Genomic DNA, 20932 nt, shown 5'->3' with positions numbered 1-20932 from the left:
CTAATAATTACCTTTCAAGATTATGCCATAGCATTGTCATTTTCATAGAGAATGATGAATCCCTAGATCCTGCTATTGAGTCTTTAAAAGGCTAAGTGGATAAGTGCCCTGGTATATTAAGAGAAGCCTAGCACAGTAACTCAAAAGTAGTAGGGGAGGGAACATATTGTGTGGCTTGATGTTTTTATCTGTGTGGAAAAAAGTGGAGAAGGAAGAATAAATAGGCAGAAAAGAAATACCACATGGCTTGGCAAGAATCCAGATGTTTGGTAGTCTGTAGGTAAGTCAATTTATTTTCCAGCAGAATGAAATAACTTTTTTCTGGACTAAAAATACAAAGTGCAAACGGGTATGTTTGCAAAGCATTTGCAATCTTCTGTGGGGTAATGCTGTTAGTTATATAGGTGAAAATGAGTGACAGATTCCCTTTCACATGACCAAACTTTGGGTTTACCCCTTTTCTATGGAGAGCAGAGATAGGTGCATTGAGTATGGAGAAATGTGGAATGAACCTCTGGTAATTGTTGACAAAACCTAGAAACCTATGGATGTCTCTCAGGCCCTGTGGATGATGCCAGTCTAGGACTGTAGATTGTTTTTCAAGATCCATCTGTATGCTATGGTCTGTGATCACATATCCATAAGTGAAAAGTGAAAATGTTTCAAATGTAGCATAGAGTCTGTTCTCACATTACCATCGTAAGACAGTGTGGACATGATTCTGGTGAGACATCAAGTCAGGCAAGTATATCATGATGTTATCTAGATATACCATCATGCAGACAGAGCAGACCTCATTGTTGAAAATTTCCTGGAACACTGTTATAGCAATACTAAGGCCGAAGGGCATGACAAGGCACTTGCAATGGCTCTCTCGAGTGTTAGAGGTCATCTTCCACTCATCACCCTGCACCTCAGGGATCCAGTTTGGTGAACAGCTTTGCCCTGTGGATCCTGTTAGAAAGTACCAACTTTTTTTATGGTGAACTTATTCAGACACTGTGGTCTATGGAGTTGTCTTCTCGACAAAGAAGAAGCCAGATTCAGCATTGGAGGAAGATTTATGGATAAATCCTCCCTCCAGATTCTCCTTAATGTACTCTGACATGGTGTCACTCTCTCAAAGGGACAGAGAATGCACAGGACCATGTAGAAGAGTAGTGCCAGGCAAAAGGTAGTCATATGGCCTATAAGGAGGCAAAGTTTCCTTCTTCTCAAAAACCTAGACATAACTGGGTTTGAAGGATTTGAAGCATCAGGATGAACTATAGCCACACAGCGAGAGTGGCATCGAGACTCCCCCAATGCAGAACTTGCCTGGAGGCTCAATCAATACCAGGGTCATGGCAGAGAAATAGCCAAGATGATGCTGTTGCAGTTGTCCAACCAGGTAGACAGGAATTTGAGCAGATTAGTAGTCAGGGAATCTCCACATTCCCAGTGGCCAGATCCAAAGCTTTTCTGGACAGGAGGAACACTATGAAGGCCACTTTGGCATCATCATCTGAAGGGAACTGGTAGACCTGCAGTTTGAATTGCATAGTGAGCTGGTTCAGGAAGCCATGGCATGTCTTGGGCATGTGGTAGGTTGTAGGTGAAATCTATTACCCCCAGACTGGTGGTGGCTGCAGTGCAGGAGTTGCGGCTTGAGGATACTGAGCTGAAGTCAAGTCAAGATGTGCAAAGATGATATTCATGTACTGTAGTAGTTGCTCTTGGCCACTCTACTTAGTAGTTAGCTCTTTGAACACATTCTTTATTCTGAACTTGGTGGCGCCGGCCTTAGCAAGCTGTAACGCAGAGGGTGTGGTCGGATTTGACTTAGGGCTACTCCTAAGAGTGTTATCCAAGTGGTTCCTTGGTTTTCACCTTTTCACTCCTATACAGGTATATGGTCTTTACTGGGGGGAACCACAAGGACACTATTTTTTAGAGAAATCTCTGTTCAATGACCGTTGACCCAGGTGGGTCAAGAGACACTGGTGCGCGATACCAAGGGAACAGGAAAAATCATGCTCAGTGGACAAGCTGAGGTCAAAGGTTCAATCTGGTAAACAAGCAATAGGACAGGGCAGGTAGCACAGGTCAATATGATAAACAGGCAGGGGTCAGGGATGGTCAGAACAGGATCAACACAGTAAACAGGCAGAGGTCAGGCATAGAAATTTAGAGGACACAAAACACCTTTGCAACAACTAGGGAAGCTAAGAACCATGCCTTGTAATAGACCAGGCACTAGAAGGTAGGAGGCGGGGATGGCCAGGAGAGGCATGAAGCATGGAGCTGGCAAGATAACGAAGACTCTGGTGGCTATTCCTGCCAGGGAGATGAGATGGCGACAGGCAAGGACAATGGATACTGCTTAGTCTCTTATGAATATAGTCCTAAGAGTTCAAAATGTATTCATATTAATATAATTTTGGAGAAGCTCTTTAACCCCTAGGCTCCCAGCTGGCAGGTCTCAGAGACCACGGGTAATGTCAGTTACTGGCAATATGGCCATAATGCCGATTGCAGTCATTTTAGCCTTTAGCGAAAAGCCCGGAAGCTTCCAGGTTAAGACCAGGAAAACACTTCCAGGTTAAGACCGGCATCCCCGTGTGATGATCAGGGATGCCAGTCATTCAGTCTAATATGCTGAGTCTCTCTGAAGAGACCCAGTGTATTAGAATTGCAGTTCCTATGTTGGCCAGCAGGTCAACATAGAATATCCTCAAAATAAACTTATACTGTCATTAAATGGGAATACAGTACAAGTTGTCATCAGAGTACTGTATTTTGTAGCCTCCTAGATGGGCTATAAAAGTTAAAAAAAAAATGTTTAAAATAAAAACTTTTATTTTTTTAATATAAACAAATATAAAAACATTTAAATCCCTTTCTCTAGGCTAAAAAATAAATACATTGCTGTGTCTGAAAATGCCATACTATTAAAATATAAAAATATTTATTCCATACGGTGGTATTAAAACAAAAAAACCTACACATGTATTGTTGTAATCGTACTGACCCAGAGAACGAAAGGCACATAATGGAGAGGACTCAAAGAGGAGTCCTGTCAATGCATTTTACTGCTGGTTTGTGGGAGCACAGAAGATAAAAAATACATAATTGGACTCAGCATTACTTACTCTATACGCTTCTTACTCTAGTTCAGGGGGTGTTTTACAGCTGACAGATTCCCTTTAAACTCCCTGACATATGACAAATAATAAGAATCTACTTGGTTTTACCTCTCTGTGCATAAAAAGTATATCTATAGATGGCATGAGGCACTCCTGGTTGCTTAGACCTTTGAACAGCAACTCAGCTATGATAACAATGAGGGATGGGCAGTGTCCTATTTCAGTTTGTGGTTACTTATATAATCTTAGAGAATACGCCCTGAATTTTATATTAAACCCTTCCAGCTGAAGCCAGTTCGGACCAAATGTCGGAGCCCCATTTTTCAAAACTGACATGTGCCTTTTTATACAGTAATAACTTTGGGGTGCTTTTACTTATCCAAATGATTCTGAGAATGTTTTTTCATTACATATCATACTTTATGTTAGTGCAATTTGGGTTGATATGTTATATCTATGTTAAAAAAATCCTAAAATGTACAGATTTTTTTTAAAAAAATTTGCAAATTATTGTAAACTGATTTTAGAAACGTTATTAACCCTTTATGTGTTTCACAGGCATTGAAGCAAAATGGAGGTGAAATTAAATTTTTTTATTTTTTGCAAAGATTTTACATTTTAATCCATTTTTTTCCTGTATCCCAGCAAGGGTTAAGAGCAATCAAAACAAATCTCAATATTGATTACCCTGATTCTGCAGTTTACAGAAACACTCCAGATACGGTCGTAAACCTCTTTATGGGCACACGGCAGGGCTCAGAAGGGAAGGAGCTTAATATCCTTTTTGAAGGGCATATTTTGATGGAATGTTTTTCAAGTTCTTTGTCGCATTTGAAGAGACTATGAAGTACCCCTAGAAAGGAAACCCCATAAAAGTGACTCCATTTAGGAAACTTCCCCACTCAAGGAATTTATCTAGGGGTGTAGTGATCATTTTGACCCCACATATGTTTTCTAGAAATGAATGCGCAGATGATGGTGAAAAATGAATATTGCAATTTTTCCACAGATATGCCATTGCAGTACCCAATATGTTGTGCGCAGTTAATGCTACTATGAACGTCAGCACTCTGACTTTTTTTGCGTTCCATTTTTTGCGGTCCACAAATTGCGCATCCGCAAAACATGGATGGTGCCCGTGTGCCTTCTGCAATTTGCGGAACGGAACAGGAGGCCTATTATAGAAATGCCTATTCTTGTCCGCAAAACAGACAAGAATAGGAAAGGACTCAAACTTTTTGCTGAGCCACGGAACGGAGCAACAGATGCAGACAGCACACAGAGTGCTGTCCGCATCTTTTGCGGACCCATTGGAATGAATTGTTCTGTATACGGACCGTGTGCGGAACGCAGAAAACGGCCTGTATACGGAACACAAAATACGTTCATGTGAACGAGCCCTGACCATTATGCTGTGTCCTGATTTTAGAAACACCCGATATGTGGCCTAATCTATTGCCTGGAACTATCACAAGACTCAGGTGTGAAAGAGCACCATACAAAATTGAGGCATAACTTGGTCATTTACACAGCACTGGCTGACAATTGCTTTCAGGTGAAATAAAAAAAGACCCTCCAAGAAATGACTCAATTTTGGAAACTGTATCCTTAAGGAATTCATCTAGGCGTATAGCGAGATCTTTTAGTTTGTAAAGAGAAACAAAAATTTTTTTTTTTATGGCCAGTATGTGTGACAGAAGGGGAGGATATAGAGTAAAAAAGTGTAAAAAAAACTCAAGGATATGTGATACATTTTAAAACTGTTTTTAATGCACAGGCCAGGTTTGTGGGGAATGTTTCACACTGGTGGATTGTGTCCTTTTTAATTCCATATTTTGTGAACACCGCATTTTTTTTCATTTGTTACATTCCTAAACACACACAGGTTTGGTGGATTGGGTTGTGGGCCCGCCATCAGATATTGTGGTTAAGATCAGCACGCCTTTCTTATCCCTATATCTTACAAGCATCAGATGTTAGCTGCAGACAGCCCTGCTCTCTCCCAATCCTATTGTTTGTGACAGCACAGTTTTGGGGAGGTCCCTCTGATTCTTCAAAATCATGCTACAGGCTACAGCGGCTCTAGACGGAAGGACTTTAAGCAAAAAAGCACTATTATGGAAGTGGTCTACAAATAAGTGATAGCCCTTGCCCAGTATAATCTTGCCACTAACAACTAAGAATGAGGGGCATTCTGGGGGTTACATTTTAGCATCCTTCCCCTCATAGATTCAGAGACGGTAGGTATACCTGGTTGCACTTTCACAGATCTTATAGAGTTTAACCCTTTCCCAACAAACGTAGTACATGTACGGCAGATGTCAGGTCTTTAAAGAAATGTGTTCTGATGATTGCAAGTTGTGGTCCACTTAGGGGTCTTAAAAAAGTTAATAAAAGTTTTGGAAAATATAAAAAAAAAAAAAAATAATTCAAAAAAAAAAATGAACATCACTGGTATTGCTGCATGTAAAAATTTCGGTACCATTAAAATATAAAAAAAATCCCATACAGTGAATGGCGTAACAATTTTTTTTTTTAAATCACATTACTTCCCAATTGCGTTTTTTTCTTAATGCACCCTATTTAGAATTGCAACCTGTCCTGCAAAAAACAAGCCCTCATACAGCTATGTAAACAAAAAAAAAAAAAAAGTTATGGTTTTGGGAGGGAAGGGAACGAAAAAAGAAATAGCAAAAACAGAAAATAGCTGCATCAGGAAAGGGTTAATACCGTTCCGGGCACTTTTAATTGGGAGATAATGTCTACATTTGAGCCTCCCCTTAAAACTAACTAGAGATTCATCCAACACAATATTTTGCTGGGGTGTATAAAATTGGGAAAAGATACTACAATAATGGTCAAAATTGAGGTCTTCTGGATGTGGGCAGCAACTGTTATCCAAGAAGTGGAGAAAATTGAAGGATAGCTTCAAAACGTGTTGGGCTCATAAGTGTGTGGTAGAGTTGGGGGCTATATAATATATCCAGGGACCAATAATTGTGAATATTTGGCTTTTTTTATGCTCAAAAATTTGCACAGTTCTGCTGCATTTGTGTATGTCCAATTTTGGCCTTTGGCATAGAACGAACCAGGATTCTAATAGATGAACTGAGCAGCATAACTGTTGGTCTGCCCCACCATTAAATTCATTGGGGGGGGGGGGAATCAGAAAAAAAGGGAAAAGAATCGATGGCCTCAAACCCTGTGGTGTTAAATTTAAGGCCTGGGGAGAATGTGAAATCAAGCACTTGGCGGACATAATTGTCTGCAGCTACCCATGTGAGCTTGGGCAGAGCAGGACCTGCAACTGAGCAGTGCTGATGAGGGGAGACAGAGTCTCTTAACTCCACCTTCACTGGCAGTGTCAGAGCATAGCATTTCATATGCATCATCAGCTGTGAAATGCCTGCGGGCCATATTAACTAACAGAAATGGTGTCAGGCGATGGCATACTGGACGTACTGGGTCTGTGATCCTGAACCATCACCCAGAAGCCAGGAACCCAAGAGACTTTCTGCCAGTCACAATTGTGCTTCATCCAGGCTCTCTAATACCTGAAGGAGAGGTATACCATTTATCCTTAAAGCCCCTTTACTTTGGCCGAGAATTTGCCAGATAATCGCTAACGAGCTCTGGCGGTAAAAAGGTGCCGCTAATTAACCGATGAACTAGTGAAAAGCTCATTCATTGGGTAATAGACTTGTTTGTGAAGGCACCTAAATCATTGTTTGCCGGTAGCAGATTGTGATGTCTAAAGAGCCACTGCTGCCAGAAAACAACGAGTCTGTATGAGGATGAGCGATGGCTTTAGAGATCGCTCCTCCTCATACTGTGGAGCAGATCGTCCCATATAAATGCAGCGGTCTCCTTCACCGATGAGCAGATGGTTGCCAGGAAGGAACACTTCTTTCCCGACAATCGCCTGCTGAATTGTTCCAATAAAGGAACCTTTATCAACTAGAGTCAAGGCCTGCAAATAAGGGGTGTGTGGCATTGGTGATTATGATTCGTTAAATGTATATTCTCCTAATTTGTGTTCTTCGTTGTGATTGTAAAGAAGATGTGGACTACTCAACGTGTACTGTATACCAAGTGACCTTCATTTTATATAAATTATTTATTAGACCATAATTTGTGGTTTGTCATTTCTTTGCCATGTCATGCCAGAACTTCTACCAGTAATCCTAAAAATATTCTTACATGGGTTAAAATAAAAAATATACAGGTCATATCACAACAATTTAAAAAAAAAACTGAAAATGATCAAGCTTATAATATGAGGTTTGTTCTATATTGTGGCTGGTATAATAGATTTTATCACCTACCTCATCACTACTGCACCGGTCCTCACTGCTGCAGCTATCTCTGGCCTCATCACTATACATTACGACAGGCATTCTCAAACTGTGGCCCTCCAGCTGTTGTAAAACTACAGCTCCCACAATGCCCTGCTGTAGGCTGATACCTGTAGGCTGTTCAGGCATGTTGGGAGTTGTAGTTTTGCAACAGCTGGAGGGCCGCAGTTTGAGGATGCCTGCATTACGAGATACATATGGCTACGTCACTGCTGCAGTCATGTAAACACATCCATAAGGCACTTTACCTGTTGTGGCCTCCATCATCCTTTCCCCCATCAGGACCTAAGCTTAACCCCTTCCCGACTGCAATCCGTTTATATACGTGATATTTGCACATGCCCCGTGCAGCTATCACGTCTATAAACGTCAAGCCAGTTCTTTAATCCAGGCGCTGCAAAGCGCTTGGATTAAAGCTTCTGCCCCTGCCCTGTATGCTGTCACGGACAGCATACAGTGCAGTAATGCCGGCAAGGGACCAATCAGAGTGGCCCCTTGCCGGCAATCGATCCGATTGGTTAGTCTATGCAGACAGGTTGCCATGGCAACCGGACGCTTTGCAAAAGCGTCCAGTGTTGCCACCTACAGGGCATCTGATAATAATTTACTTTGCAATGCAAGAGCATTGCAAAGTATAGTACAGCAATTAGCCCCACTGGATCTTCATGATCCAAGAGGGACTTGCTAAAAAAAAAATAGAAAATAATAAAAGTAAAAATAAATAAATAAAAATGTAAAATTAAAAAAATAAATTGCCTTTTCCTATAAAAAATGAAAAAAAAAAATACACATATTAGGTATCACCGCGTCCGTAACGACAGTCTCTATAAATATATCACATTATAGACCCCGTCCGATAAACACCATAAAAAAATAAAAATAAAAACTGTAAAAAAAGACATTTTTGTCACCTTACATCACAAAAAGTGCAACAGCAAGCGATCAAAAAGGTGTATAGCAAACAAAATGGTACCAATAAAACAGTCACCTCATCCCGCAAAAAATGAGACCCTACATAAGAAAATCGCTCAAAAAATAAAAAATAAATATAGTTCTTAGAACACTGAGACACTAAAACATATTTTTTTTATTTCAAATATGCTATTATTGTGTTAAAGTGAAATAAATAAAAAAAAGTGTACATATTAGGTATCGCGCATTCGTAATAACCTGCTCTATAAAAATATCACATGACCTAACCCCTCAGATGAACACCGTAAAAAATAAAAATAAAACTGTGCCAAAAAAGCCATTTTTGTCACCTTACATCACAAAAAGTGCAACAGAAAGCGATCGGAAAAGGATTATGACCCCCAAAATAGTACCAATCAAACCGTCACCTCATCCCACAAAAAAATGATTCCCTATTTAAGACAATCGCCCAAAAAATAAAAAAGCTATGGCTCTCAGACTATGGAGACACTAAAACATCATTTTTTTGGTTTCAGAAATCCTATTATTGTGTAAAACTTAAATAAATAAATAAAAAGTATACATATTAGGTATTGCCACGTCCGTAATGATCTGCTCTATAAAACTGTTACATGACCTAACCCCTCAGATAAACGCTGTAAAAATAATAAAAAACTGTTCCAAAACAGCCAATTTTTGGGTCACCTTGCCCCATAAAGTGTAATAATGAATGATCAAAAAATCCTATGTACCCAAAAATGGTACCAATAAAAACCTCAACTCTTTCTGCAAAAAACGAGCCCCTGAAAATTGGCAGAAAAAAAAAAACATATGGCGTTCAGAATTTTTTTTTAAAATGCTTTATTATGTAAAACTGAAACAAAGAAAATAGACATATTTGATATCATTGCATCCGTAACAACCTGCTCTATAAAAATAGCACATGATCTACCCTGTCAGACGAATCTTGCAAAAAGAAAAACTGTGCCAAAACAGCAATTTTTCAGTTACCTTGCCTCACAAAAAACTTACGGTAATATAGAATACCTAAAGGGTTAACAAAGTTTGTAAAATCAGTTTTGAGTAACTTGAGGGGTGTAGTTTCTACAATAGGACCATTTATAGGGGGTTTCCACTTTGTAAGCCCCACAAAGTGACTGGTCCTCAAAAAGTGGGTTTTGGAAATTTTCTTTAAAATTTTAAGAATTGCTTCTAAACTTCTAAGCCTTATAACATCCTAAAAAAATAAAAAGTAGACATATGGGAAATATTAAGTAATAAATATTTTATTAGGTATGACTTTCTGTTTTAGAAGCAGAGAAATAGAAATTTTGAAAATTTTGAATTTTTCGAAATTTTTGGTAAATTTGGGATTTTTTCATAAATAAAAGGTGAAATATATTGACTCAAATTTTTGACTATCATGAAGTACAATATGTCACGAGAAAACAATCTCAGAATGGCGTGGATAAGTAAAAGTGTTCCAAAGCAATTACAACATAAAGTGACGCATGTCAGATTTGTAAATTTTGACCTGGACACTGGGGCATCAATGACCCTTGGTCATAAAAGGGTTAAAAGGGGTATTCTTGTTTCATGAAACTGATGACGTATCCTCGGGATAGGCAATTTGATACATGGTGGATGCAGGTGGCACATTATGACATTCGTTATTGGGATGTGGGACTCACACACTGCGTCCACCAATTGGTATTTCCTGGAAGCATACTAACACTTGCACTTTGACTAAGGGTCCATTCACACGTCCGTTGTTTCTTTCCTGATCTGTTCCGTTTTTTGCGGAACAGATCTGGACCAGATCTGTACCCATTCATTTTCAATGGGTCCTGAAAAAAAACGGACAGCACAATGTCCGATTTTTTTTCAGGACCCATTGAAAATGAATGGGTACAGATCTGGTCCAGATCTGTTCTCCAAAAAACGGAACAGATCAGGAAAGAAACAACGGACGTGTGAATGGACCCTAATTAAGCTCATGTTTCCTTTTTGCCTGTGTTGAGATAATCCATCCTGTTAACAATCGGGCCAATCAGAGACAGGAGCTCTGAGTCCTTGTGTATCCTTGGTGGGGCGCTGTTCTGTAGCGCCACTACATTACTGCATCATACTTATTATATTCATTACTGTCTGAATTTTTGTCGTCGTTTATGTGACTTATCAATAAAATATTTGCAATTTATGTTCATGTGTGTTTCATCTATTGGATCCATCCTCGGGAATTTTAGATGGGTGAAGTTCCAACTCTCGGCACCCCCACCGATAAGCTGTTTGAAGAGGCTGTGGTGCCAGTGCAGCTGGTTCCTCTTCTTTGTTCATCTGCACATCGCCTACACTGTGGTGGTTATGCAGTGCAATTACAGTATCTGAGGATAGGTCATCAATATCATGAAACTGGAATACCCCTTTAAAAGGATTCTGTCAACTATAACTTTTTTCTTCCATTTAAAACCAGATAGTGGCATACACCCTTTTTGCTAATCTGTTTTTATATTATAATTATACATATTTTTTATTTCCTGAGCACGATTATGTGGGCAGCCATCTTGCCTGGGCTGTTAACATTTAGAGAATTGCCTTACAGCAGCCACCACAGGCCATAGACACAGTGGAGGAGACTCGTTGACTTCTAGGGAAGAGTTTTCTAGGCATGATCTGTGACCTGTGCAGAGGTCAGGAGGGAGAAGATAAGCTGTGATATCACCTATTGTGACTTGTGAATCCTGTGTTAGGGTACTTTCACACTTGCGGCAGGGGACTCCAGCAGGCTGTTCCGGTGGGTGAACAGCCTGTCGGATCCGTCCTGCTGCTAGTTCACGTGTGCCCCTTGACAGGCGCTCCGTTCCCATTGACAGCGCACGCCGGGAGGCAGCCAGACTAAAAGTACTGCCCCAGGACGGAGCGGCAGTCCCGGGGCACACGTGAACTAGCGGCAGGACGGATCCGACAGGCTGTTCACCTGCCGGAGTCCCCTGCCGCTGGTGTGAAACTAGCCTTACCGATATATAGAAGTGCCATCTGTCATTCTAATCCTGCCAACAAGTGGCGCCTATTATTAGGTTTAGTGGCCAGTGCAAAAATTTCAGGATTTTAGGATGTTTTTTTTAAATAGAGTGATATGTGAAATTAAAAAGAACCACCAAAAATTATTTAAAAAATGTTTATCATACAAAAAAAAAATGATTTATGGGTTCTTAGTATTTGCACTATTATGTCGTATGAGCACTGTATGGTTCTGTTACTTATCTTCTACTGTTATTCCACTGACACAGTTTATTCTATACCCCCTTATATTGCCCCGTTCTGCCCAAACATTCTAATGAGCAGCTAGGTTTCTGCCTATAACAAAATCAGCACATTGATCTCCTGCTGTTGTCATTATTCTTTTGATTTTATCAAATCTACTACTACTGTTACTACTACTGTTACAATGTAACAGAATAGGTAATACCTGGCAGCCTGGAGTCTGAACCAGGAAGACTGCCTAGACTGGATACACTGGGGCAGATTTGCTAATAATGGTTAAAGGGCGTCCGTCAGCAGATTTGTATCTATGTACTGGCTGACCTGTTATATGTGCACTTGGCAGCTGAAGGCATCGGTGTTGGTCCCATGTTCATATGTGCCCGCATTGCTGAGAAAAATGGTGTTTTAATATATGCAGGTGAGTCTCTAGGAGCAATGGGGGCGTTGCCATTACACCTAACGGTTCCGCTCTCTCTGCAGATGCTGCGCCCTCTGATTGACCGGGCCAGGAAGTAAAAACGTAATCATGTCTGGCCCTGTCAATCAAAGTAGAAAGGGTGCTGCAGTTGCAGAGAAAGTGAAGCCTCTAGGTGTAACGACAATGCCCCCGTTGCATCTAGAGGCTCATTTACATCCACTGCCTTCAGAAAGTATTTATACCCCTTGAATGTTTCCACATTTACCACAAACTATTGGGATTTTATGTGACAGACCAACACAAAGTAGCAAGTATGTGTGAAGTGAATAGAAAATAATTTTCTTTTTTTTTTAATCTGAAAAGTGTTGTGTGCATTTGTATTCAGCCTCCCTGAGTCAATACCTTGTAGGACCACCTTTCACTGTAATTACAGATGCAAGTCTTTTTGGGTACATCTCTACCAGCTTTGCACATCTAGAGGCTGAAATTTCTGCCCATTCTTCTTTGCAAAATAGCTCAAGGTTAGTTAGGTTGTATGGAGAGAGTCTGTGAACAGCAATTTTCAAGTCTTGCCACAGATTCTCAATGGGATTTAGGCCTGACTTTGATTCTAACATATGAATATACTTTGATCTATTCTAAACAATTCCATTGTAGCTCTGGCTGTATGTTTAGGGTCATTGTCCTGCTGGAAGGTGAACCTCTGCCCCAGTCTCAAGTCTTCTGCAGCCTCTACCAAGTTTTCCTACAAGATTGCCCTGTATTTAGCTGCATCCATCTTCCCATTAACTCTGACCAGTTTCCCAGTCCTTGCTGAAGAAAAGCATCTCCACAGCTGATGCTGCCACCACCATGTTTCATGGTGGGGATAGTGTGTTCAGGTTGATATGCACAGTTAGCTTTACGCCCCACATAGCATTTTGCATTTAGGCCAAAAAGCTAAACATTGGTCTTATCTGACCAGAGCACCTTCTTCCACGTTTGCTGTGTCCCCTACATGGCTTGTGGCAAACTGCAAATGGAACTTCTTATGGCTTTCTTTCAAAAACTGCCTTCTTGCCACTGTTCCATAAAGGCCAGATTTGTGGAGTAAACAACTAATAGTTGTCCTGTGGACAGATTCTCCCACCTGAGCTGTGGATCTCTGCAGCTCCTCCAGAGTGACCATAGGCCTCTTGGCTGCTTCTCTAATTAGTGCTCTCCTTACCTGGGCTGTCATTTTAGGTGGACAGCCATGTCTTGGTAGGTTTGCAGTTGTGCCATACCCCTCCCATTTTCGGATGATGGATTGATCAGTGCTCCGTAAGACGTTCAGAGCTTCTTTTATTTTTTTATTACCTAACGCTGCTTTACACACCTCCACAGCTTGGTGTGTTCTTTGGTTTTTAATGATGCTGTTTGACCACTAATATTCTCTAACAAACCTCTGAGGCCTTAACAAAACAGATGTAGTTATACTGAGAATAAAATACATACAGGTGAACTCTATTTATTAATTAGCTTCTGAAGGCAATTGGTCACAATGGATTTTAGTTAGGTAGGGTTATCAGAGAACAGGAGGCTGAATACAAATGCACCCTACACTTTTCAGATTTTTATTTTTTTAAACTTTTGAAAAATATGTACCATTTTCTTTTCACTTCACACATACATACTACTTTGTGTTGGTCTATCACATAAAATAAAATACATTTAAGTTTGTGTGTGTAACGTGAAAAAATGTGGAAAAGTTAAAAGGGGTACGAATACTTTTTTAAGGCACCGTATATTAAACCATAATTTTTCTCAGCAAAGCGGGCACATATGAATATGGAACCAACACAGATGCCTTCAGCTGCTAAGCGCACAAGCAACAGGTCAGCCAGTGTCATAGGTACAAATCGGCTGACAGATGCCCTTTAAGATTTAGACAGTGTAAACCAGTGGCTGATGCTGGGTGATAAATCTGGCGCACCTTTAGACTTTCTAGTTTAAGTTTATAACGCCTATCAGTCGGCTTACATTGCACCACAATTGGGGTAAAATTTTGCAGCACAGGGTTACATATTAAGCCACGCCCATTCCCTGCTAAGCCACACCCACCAACATTCCTGGTTATCTCAGGGTCTAAAATCCTTAATAAATGTGGTGTAAGACATAAGCATCAGAACTCTGGCTAATTTACAATAGTATATATGCCCCATTGCGACACTTATGTAAAGACAAATTTTTCATTTCAATGCCACCAGATCTTGAAAATAATAAGATACTGAAATCCAAAGTATATTAGAAAGTTGTGTAACTTTTTTATTAAAACACAATTCAGTTTCAGACATCCCCCATGAACAGTGTGTCTGTGTGAACCAGTCTGGCACAGAATATCAGACTGTAGTATCTTGTGACTTGGCAGGTCACCATAACTGGTTTTAAATAGCTCACCAGGCAATGTTCCAAACTAAGCTAAATCCAGGCAGCATTATGTTAGTTTTAACACATTAATCATGGACAAACAGGGCTCCAAGGTTGTCGATGGACATTCATCTACGATTATTGTTTACAGGTTTACCCATTAGAGTGGAGAGCAGCTACAATGAGGACCTCTCGCTCTGGAGGATCAAGTAGGTCCATGCATTACACAGACAAGCCATTAGTTTCAATAGAAATTGTGCAATGCTTCATTTCCCCTGGAAGGTGCTGCAGGGAAACTGAATGTGGGTTCGCTCACAGATTACAGCTGATCACTGGGGTCCCAGCATTAGTTTATTATCAAGAGAGACCCTCCTTTAATGATAAAACATGAAGTCAAAATTATTAAATAAGCCGCGCATTAATTATGAATCCACACAGTTTAAATGGTGAAATGTTATCAAATATGAATTTCTAAATGTAATACTAAATGTTATGTATATTTCAGGCCGAAAGCAAATTCCACACAGTATGCAGTGTGACAAATGAAGATGCAAGCATTGCACCATTTCAGACAGGTGAACAAGATAATTCACAGCAGAAGGAAGATGCTAAGGTATTGCCTGTTACTAGATGCTTGCTGAGTATCGGGGTGCAGCTTTAGGAAATGTACAGTCGTGGCCAAAAGTTTTGAGAATTACATAAATACTGGAAATTGGAAAAGTTGCTGCTTAAGTTTTTATAATAGCAATTTGCTTATACTCCAGAATGTTATGAAGAGTGATCAGATGAATTGCATATTTCTTCTTTGCCATGAAAATTAACTTTATCCCCAAAAACCTTTCCACTGCATTTCATTGCTGTCATTAAAGGACCTGCTGAGATCATTTCAGTAATCGTCTTGTTAACTCAGGTGAGAATGTTGACGAGCACAAGGCTGGAGATCATTATGTCAGGCTGATTGGGTTAAAATGGCAGACTTGACCTATTAAAAGTAGGGTGATGCTTGAAATCATTGTTCTTCCATTGTTAACCATGGTGACCTGCAAAGAAACACGTGCAGCCATCATTGCGTTGCATAAAAATGGCTTCACAGGCAAGGATATTGTGGCTACTAAGATTGCACCTCAATCAACAATTTATAGGATCATCCAGAACTTCGAGGAAAGAGGTTCAATTCTTGTTAAGAAGGCTGCAGGGCGTCCAAGAAAGACCAGCAAGCGCCAGGATCGTCTCCTAAAGAGGATTTAGCTGTGGGATCAGAGTGCCACCAGTGCAGAGCTTGCTCGGGAATGGCAGCAGGCAGGTGTGAGCGCATCTGCACGCACAGTGAGGCGAAGACTTTTGGAAGATGGCCTGGTGTCAAGAAGGGCAGCAAAGAAGCCACTTCTCTCCAAAAAATACATCAGGGACAGATTGATCTTCTGCAGAAAATATAATGAATGGACTGCAGAGGACTGGGGCAAAGTCATATTCTCCGATGAAGCCTCTTTCCGATTGTTTGGGGCATCAGGAAAAAGGCTTGTCCGGAGAAGAAAAGGTGAGTGCTACCATCAGTCCTGTGTCATGCCAACAGTAAAGCATCCTGAGACCATTCATGTGTGGGGTTGCTTCTCATCCAAGGGAGTGGGCTCACTCACAATTTTGCCCAAAAACACAGCCATTAATAAAGAATGGTACCAAAACACCCTCCAACAGCAACTTCTTCCAACAATCCAACAACAGTTTGGTGAAGAACAATGCATTTTCCAGCACGATGGAGCACCGTGCCATAAGGGAAAAGTGATAACTAAGTGGCTCGGGGACCAAAACGTTGACATTTTGGGTCCATGGCCTGGAAACTCCCCAGATCTTAATCCCATTGAGAACTTGTGGTCAATCCTCAAGAGGCGGGTGGACAAACAAAAACCCACTAATTCTGACAAACTCCAAAAAGTGATTATGAAAGAATGGGTTGCTATCAGTCAGGAATTGGCCCAGAAGTTGATTGAGAGCATGCCCAGTCGAATTGCAGAGGTCCTGAAAAAGAAGGGCCAACCCTGCAAATACTGACTCTGCATAAATGTCATGTAATTGTCGATAAAAGCCTTTGAAATGTGTGAAGTGCGTGTAATTATATTTCACTACATAACAGAAACAACTGAAACAAAGATCTAAAAGCAGTTTAGCAGCAAACTTTGTGAAAACTAATATTTGTGTCATTCTCAAAACTTTTGGCCACGACTGTAGAGGTAGCAGTCTCACTCATGCACTGATGCCTGAGGTGACCCAAAGAACCCTCTTTCACAAAAGAAGAAGAGGAGCACAAGTGTATTTGCAGTAGCAGATAGGAGGTGTCGCCCTAGTTACAGATTTTGCATTGGACTCAGTAGCTTCAAGTTATACTTGGGTCTTAAAGGGGTTGTCTCATTTCAGCAAATGGCATTTAGCACGTAGAGTTATGAAAAAAAAAATAGCACTGTAAATCTAATGGGCAGCAATATATAACTGAGCTAAGCAAGATTTAGGTAAAAAAAATATATATATAATTCCTAATTTCCCTGGTTCTCGTCTGGATCTTTGTTTACCTGCAATAACAACAATCTCTGCCCCTCCCCCTGCACTGCTAAGGGAGTGAATACAAGAGCTGCCCTGAGTGACATGTCTGCCTGCTGGGAAACTCAGCAGCATGTTGTAGGTGTAGGACTACAAGTCCCAGCTGTACAAGGACACTGCTGATACACACAGGATCTTCTCCCTACTTGTTCTTGTGCAGAACTCCTCTAGTCCAGTGTTTCCCAACCAGTGTGCCTCCAGCTGTTGCAAAACTACAACTCCCAGCATGCCCAGACAGCCTTTGGTTGTGCGGGCATGCTGGGAGTTGTAGTTTTGCAACAGCTGGAGGCACACTGGTTGGGAAACACTGCTCTAGTCTGTAAGCTCATGTGCTCAGCATTTGTCTCCTCACTGCCTGCAGCTACTCAGTAAAGCCTTCAGCCCTGAGTCTCTGCTCCTGAAGGGGTTAATCTTTCCTGAAGTATGCAGTGGGAGGGAGACACAGGGCAGACAGAAGCAGCAGACGGCAGAGCAGAGAGGTGTGGCCAGCACAGTGACGTCTCGTGTACAGACACATATGTACTCCCTCAGGCTTGTGCACGAAACATCATCAGAGCAGGGAGAGAAGTTGACATCACAGGTCATGTAACCCTCAGTGAAATCTGAGAAAGGAGCACCTACAGATGCAGTGGGTGCATGGTCAAGCTGTTACATTTGATTAGTTAGAAACATACAAAGAACAAAAAAATAACTCGGACAACCCCTTTACTACAAGCCACTTACTAATTGTGATTATCCATATTGCCTCCTTTGATGCCTGGATTCATTTTTCCATCACATTATACACTGCTTGTTTCCATGGTTATGATCACCCTCCATTCCATCAGTGATGGTTGTGCTTGCACACTATAGAAAAAAGCACCAGCCTATGTGCAATCCCACGGTCTCGGTCACCAGAGAGGCTGGCACATTTTCCTATAGCGTGCAAACACGACCACCACTGATGGATGGCATGGGGGTCGTAAACATGGAAATGAGCTGTGTATAATGAGACAACCCCTTTAATACTGCTGAATATCTGCATATAGGTTTACCTTTCCTACTACTGAATCTGTTTGATAGATCAGCCACTTTCTGTGCAAATAGTGGTCAAGGCTAGGTCAAGGAGGTGGAACTATGTTTACTGAGGGTGTTTAAGGGCATCTGTCAGCAGATTTGTATCTATGACACTGACTGACCTTTTGCAGGTGTGCTTGGCAGCTGAAGGCATCTGTGTTGGTTACATGTTCATATGTGTCCGCATTGCTGAAAAAAAAAATATATATATATATATATATGCAAATGAGCCACTAGGAGCAACAGGGGCATTGCTATTACTCTTACAGGCTCTGCTCTCTCTGCAACTGGTGCGCCCTCTGCAATTTAATTGAAAGAGCCAGGCAGTGAAATCATCATCACACCTGGCCCTGTCAATCAAAGTGCTTAGGATGCAGCAGAGAGAACAGAGCCTCTAGGAGGCTCTTTGCATATATGAAGCAATGCAGGCACATATGAACATGGGACCAACAAAAATGCCTTCAGCTGTCAAGCGCACATGTAACAGGTCAGCCAGTTTCATAGCTACAAATCTTCTAACAGATGCCCTTTAAGTGACAGATAATAAGATGATCCCATTTTGCTAGATGTCCCATGAAGACTACCAATTTTCATAAGCGCTATTAGGGCATATGTATGTTATGGGAGTGGAAGGTCCTGTCCAGGACCTCCCTCTATGAGCTAGCAATGAGAGCCACCAGGATTTAAAAACACAACCCACTGACTAAGCCAACTTCAGCATATAAAGATTATTTTGTAGATGATTTGAGATGGAAATTCGGACTGATGGCGTCCCCTGATATCTCATCTTTAATTTAACATCTTCAGTGTATAATGCCACACACTTGATTCATCTTTTAATAGTACGGCACTTCACATCAAGGTCTTTATAGTGTCTTGACTATAATGTCTGTGAACAAGCTAAAAACCTGTCTTATTTCCTCTCCATAGAGTCCATCAAGCTTTGTACTTCAAGAAGATGAAGAGACCCAACTTTATAACAAACGGACATACTTGCAGCAGGTAGCATGGAAACTGTTTCAAGACTATGAGAAAAAACTGCAGACAAGGCGCTTCACTGGAGAGCTCCACAGTGAAAAGCTTAAAGAATCCTTTCATCACCTCCACCAGTATCTTCTAAAGGAGGAAGAAACACGTATTGCCAAACAGGAAAATACAGTAGAAACATCTATTAAGGATTTGGAGGCTAGGGTCCAGACATTGCTAGGGTTGTCCTCCACCATTACAGATTTTCTAGTGAAACTAGAAAAAGGACACACGGTAATTCAGACCATGGAACATTTAAAGATAGTCAGAGATCAGCTAGAGGAGATGTCCAAATTCGATGTACCTCTAAAAAGTTACGCATCACATTTCCAGGTCCAGGAATGGCGAGGTATACGGCATATTCTAAAACCAATGGCAAAATCACTATGCTTCGACTCCAACAGTGCTAACCCTAATCTATTCCTATCACAAAATCTTAAACAGGTTAGATACACAAACTTCCCTCAACGTAGATACACCACAACCTTCTTCTACCCAGGGCTTTATGTACTAGGATTGCCGGGGTTTCAGAGTGGTCAACATTACTGGGAGGTGGATGTTGGCCATAAGAGCAACTGGATACTTGGCATAGTGAAAGATACAGTGCCACGAAAGGGACCTCATAATCTTAGCATCAACAATGGTTTTTTTGTGGTGCGTAAACAAGAAGACAACGTATATTATGGATGTGACCTATCAACTCTTAAACTTATGGACTCACCGATGAGAATCGGGGTGTTTGTGGATGTTTCTAGTGGTCACATAGCTTTTTCTAATGCAGATAACACAGAGTTGATTTTTGTCATGTCCGGATGTTCCTTTGTTGGGAAACTTTTTCCATTCTTTTGTCCAGGGGTTCCTGTTAGAGAAGAAGACTTGGGCCCATTATCCCTATGCTATTAACTATATCAAAATACATGTAGGACAGTGGTGTACCTCTGATAGAGACAGACCACGCAGCTGCTATTGGGCCTGTGTGCGAAACGGGGCCCATAGTGAGTGAAAAGCCCTACCCCTTAATTACACTTATTACTGTCCAGCTCTGTCCTCCCCTTTCTCTTCATCTGCACCCCATTTCCTTATTTTTTCCTCAATCTCACATATATATATAGTACTGTAGAAACAACCACTATTACCTTATGTACCTCACACATCAGTACACTGTTATACATATATCAGTGAGTCTTATGGGGCGAATACTAATGAGTGCTTCTATTCTGGAAGCACAGCTGACCATGTCCAGAGCACGAGAGGTAGGTGGATTTTTTTATTTTATTATATTTGCTCTGAGGCATGGGGTCTCATCTGTGGCATGGGGGGGCTGATCATCTGTGGCATGGGGGGCTGATCATCTGTGGCATGGGGGGCTGATCATCTGTGGCATAGGGGCTGATCATCTGAGGCATAGGGGCTGATCACATGTGACATGGGGGATTGATCATCTATGGCATGGGGGGCTAATCTGTGGCATGGGGGTCATTCACATTGGGGTCTGAGCGGAGGTCTGATTGTGGGTATGATCTGAAGTCTTATTGGGGTCTTATTAACATGGGAGGCTGATCATCTGTGGCATGGGGGCTGATCATCTGTGACATGGGCACCTGATCATCTGTTGCATGGGGGGCTGATCATCTGTGACATGGGCACCTGATCATCTGAGGCATGGGGGCTGATCTGTGGCATGGGGGTAATTCACATTGGGGTCTGATATGCGGTCTGATTGAGGGTTTTATTAACATTGGAGGCCTGATTGGGGCTGTGAGCTGAGGTCTGATTAACATTGTGTCACGGCCTAT

At 41.3% G+C, this 20932-nt stretch overlaps 1 protein-coding gene across 1 annotated transcript in view; it reads left to right on the top strand.

The window, feature by feature from the left end:
- Window positions 1-20456, top strand: part of LOC122941734 (nuclear factor 7, brain-like) — a 28015-nt gene extending 7559 nt beyond the window's left edge. The window contains exons 3-4 of the mRNA XM_044299142.1: window positions 14968-15075; window positions 19041-20456. Coding sequence (XP_044155077.1) covers window positions 14968-15075; window positions 19041-20039 — 1107 coding nt within the window. The 3' untranslated portion in view covers window positions 20040-20456. The remainder of the gene's footprint in view (window positions 1-14967; window positions 15076-19040) is intronic.
- The last annotated feature ends 476 nt before the right edge of the window (window positions 20457-20932 follow it).

Source organism: Bufo gargarizans, chromosome 6 (genome assembly GCF_014858855.1).
Source record: "Bufo gargarizans isolate SCDJY-AF-19 chromosome 6, ASM1485885v1, whole genome shotgun sequence".
NCBI lineage: Eukaryota > Metazoa > Chordata > Amphibia > Anura > Bufonidae > Bufo > Bufo gargarizans.
Note: the sequence above shows the minus strand (reverse complement) of the source record. Positions and strands in the feature narration are given on the sequence as shown.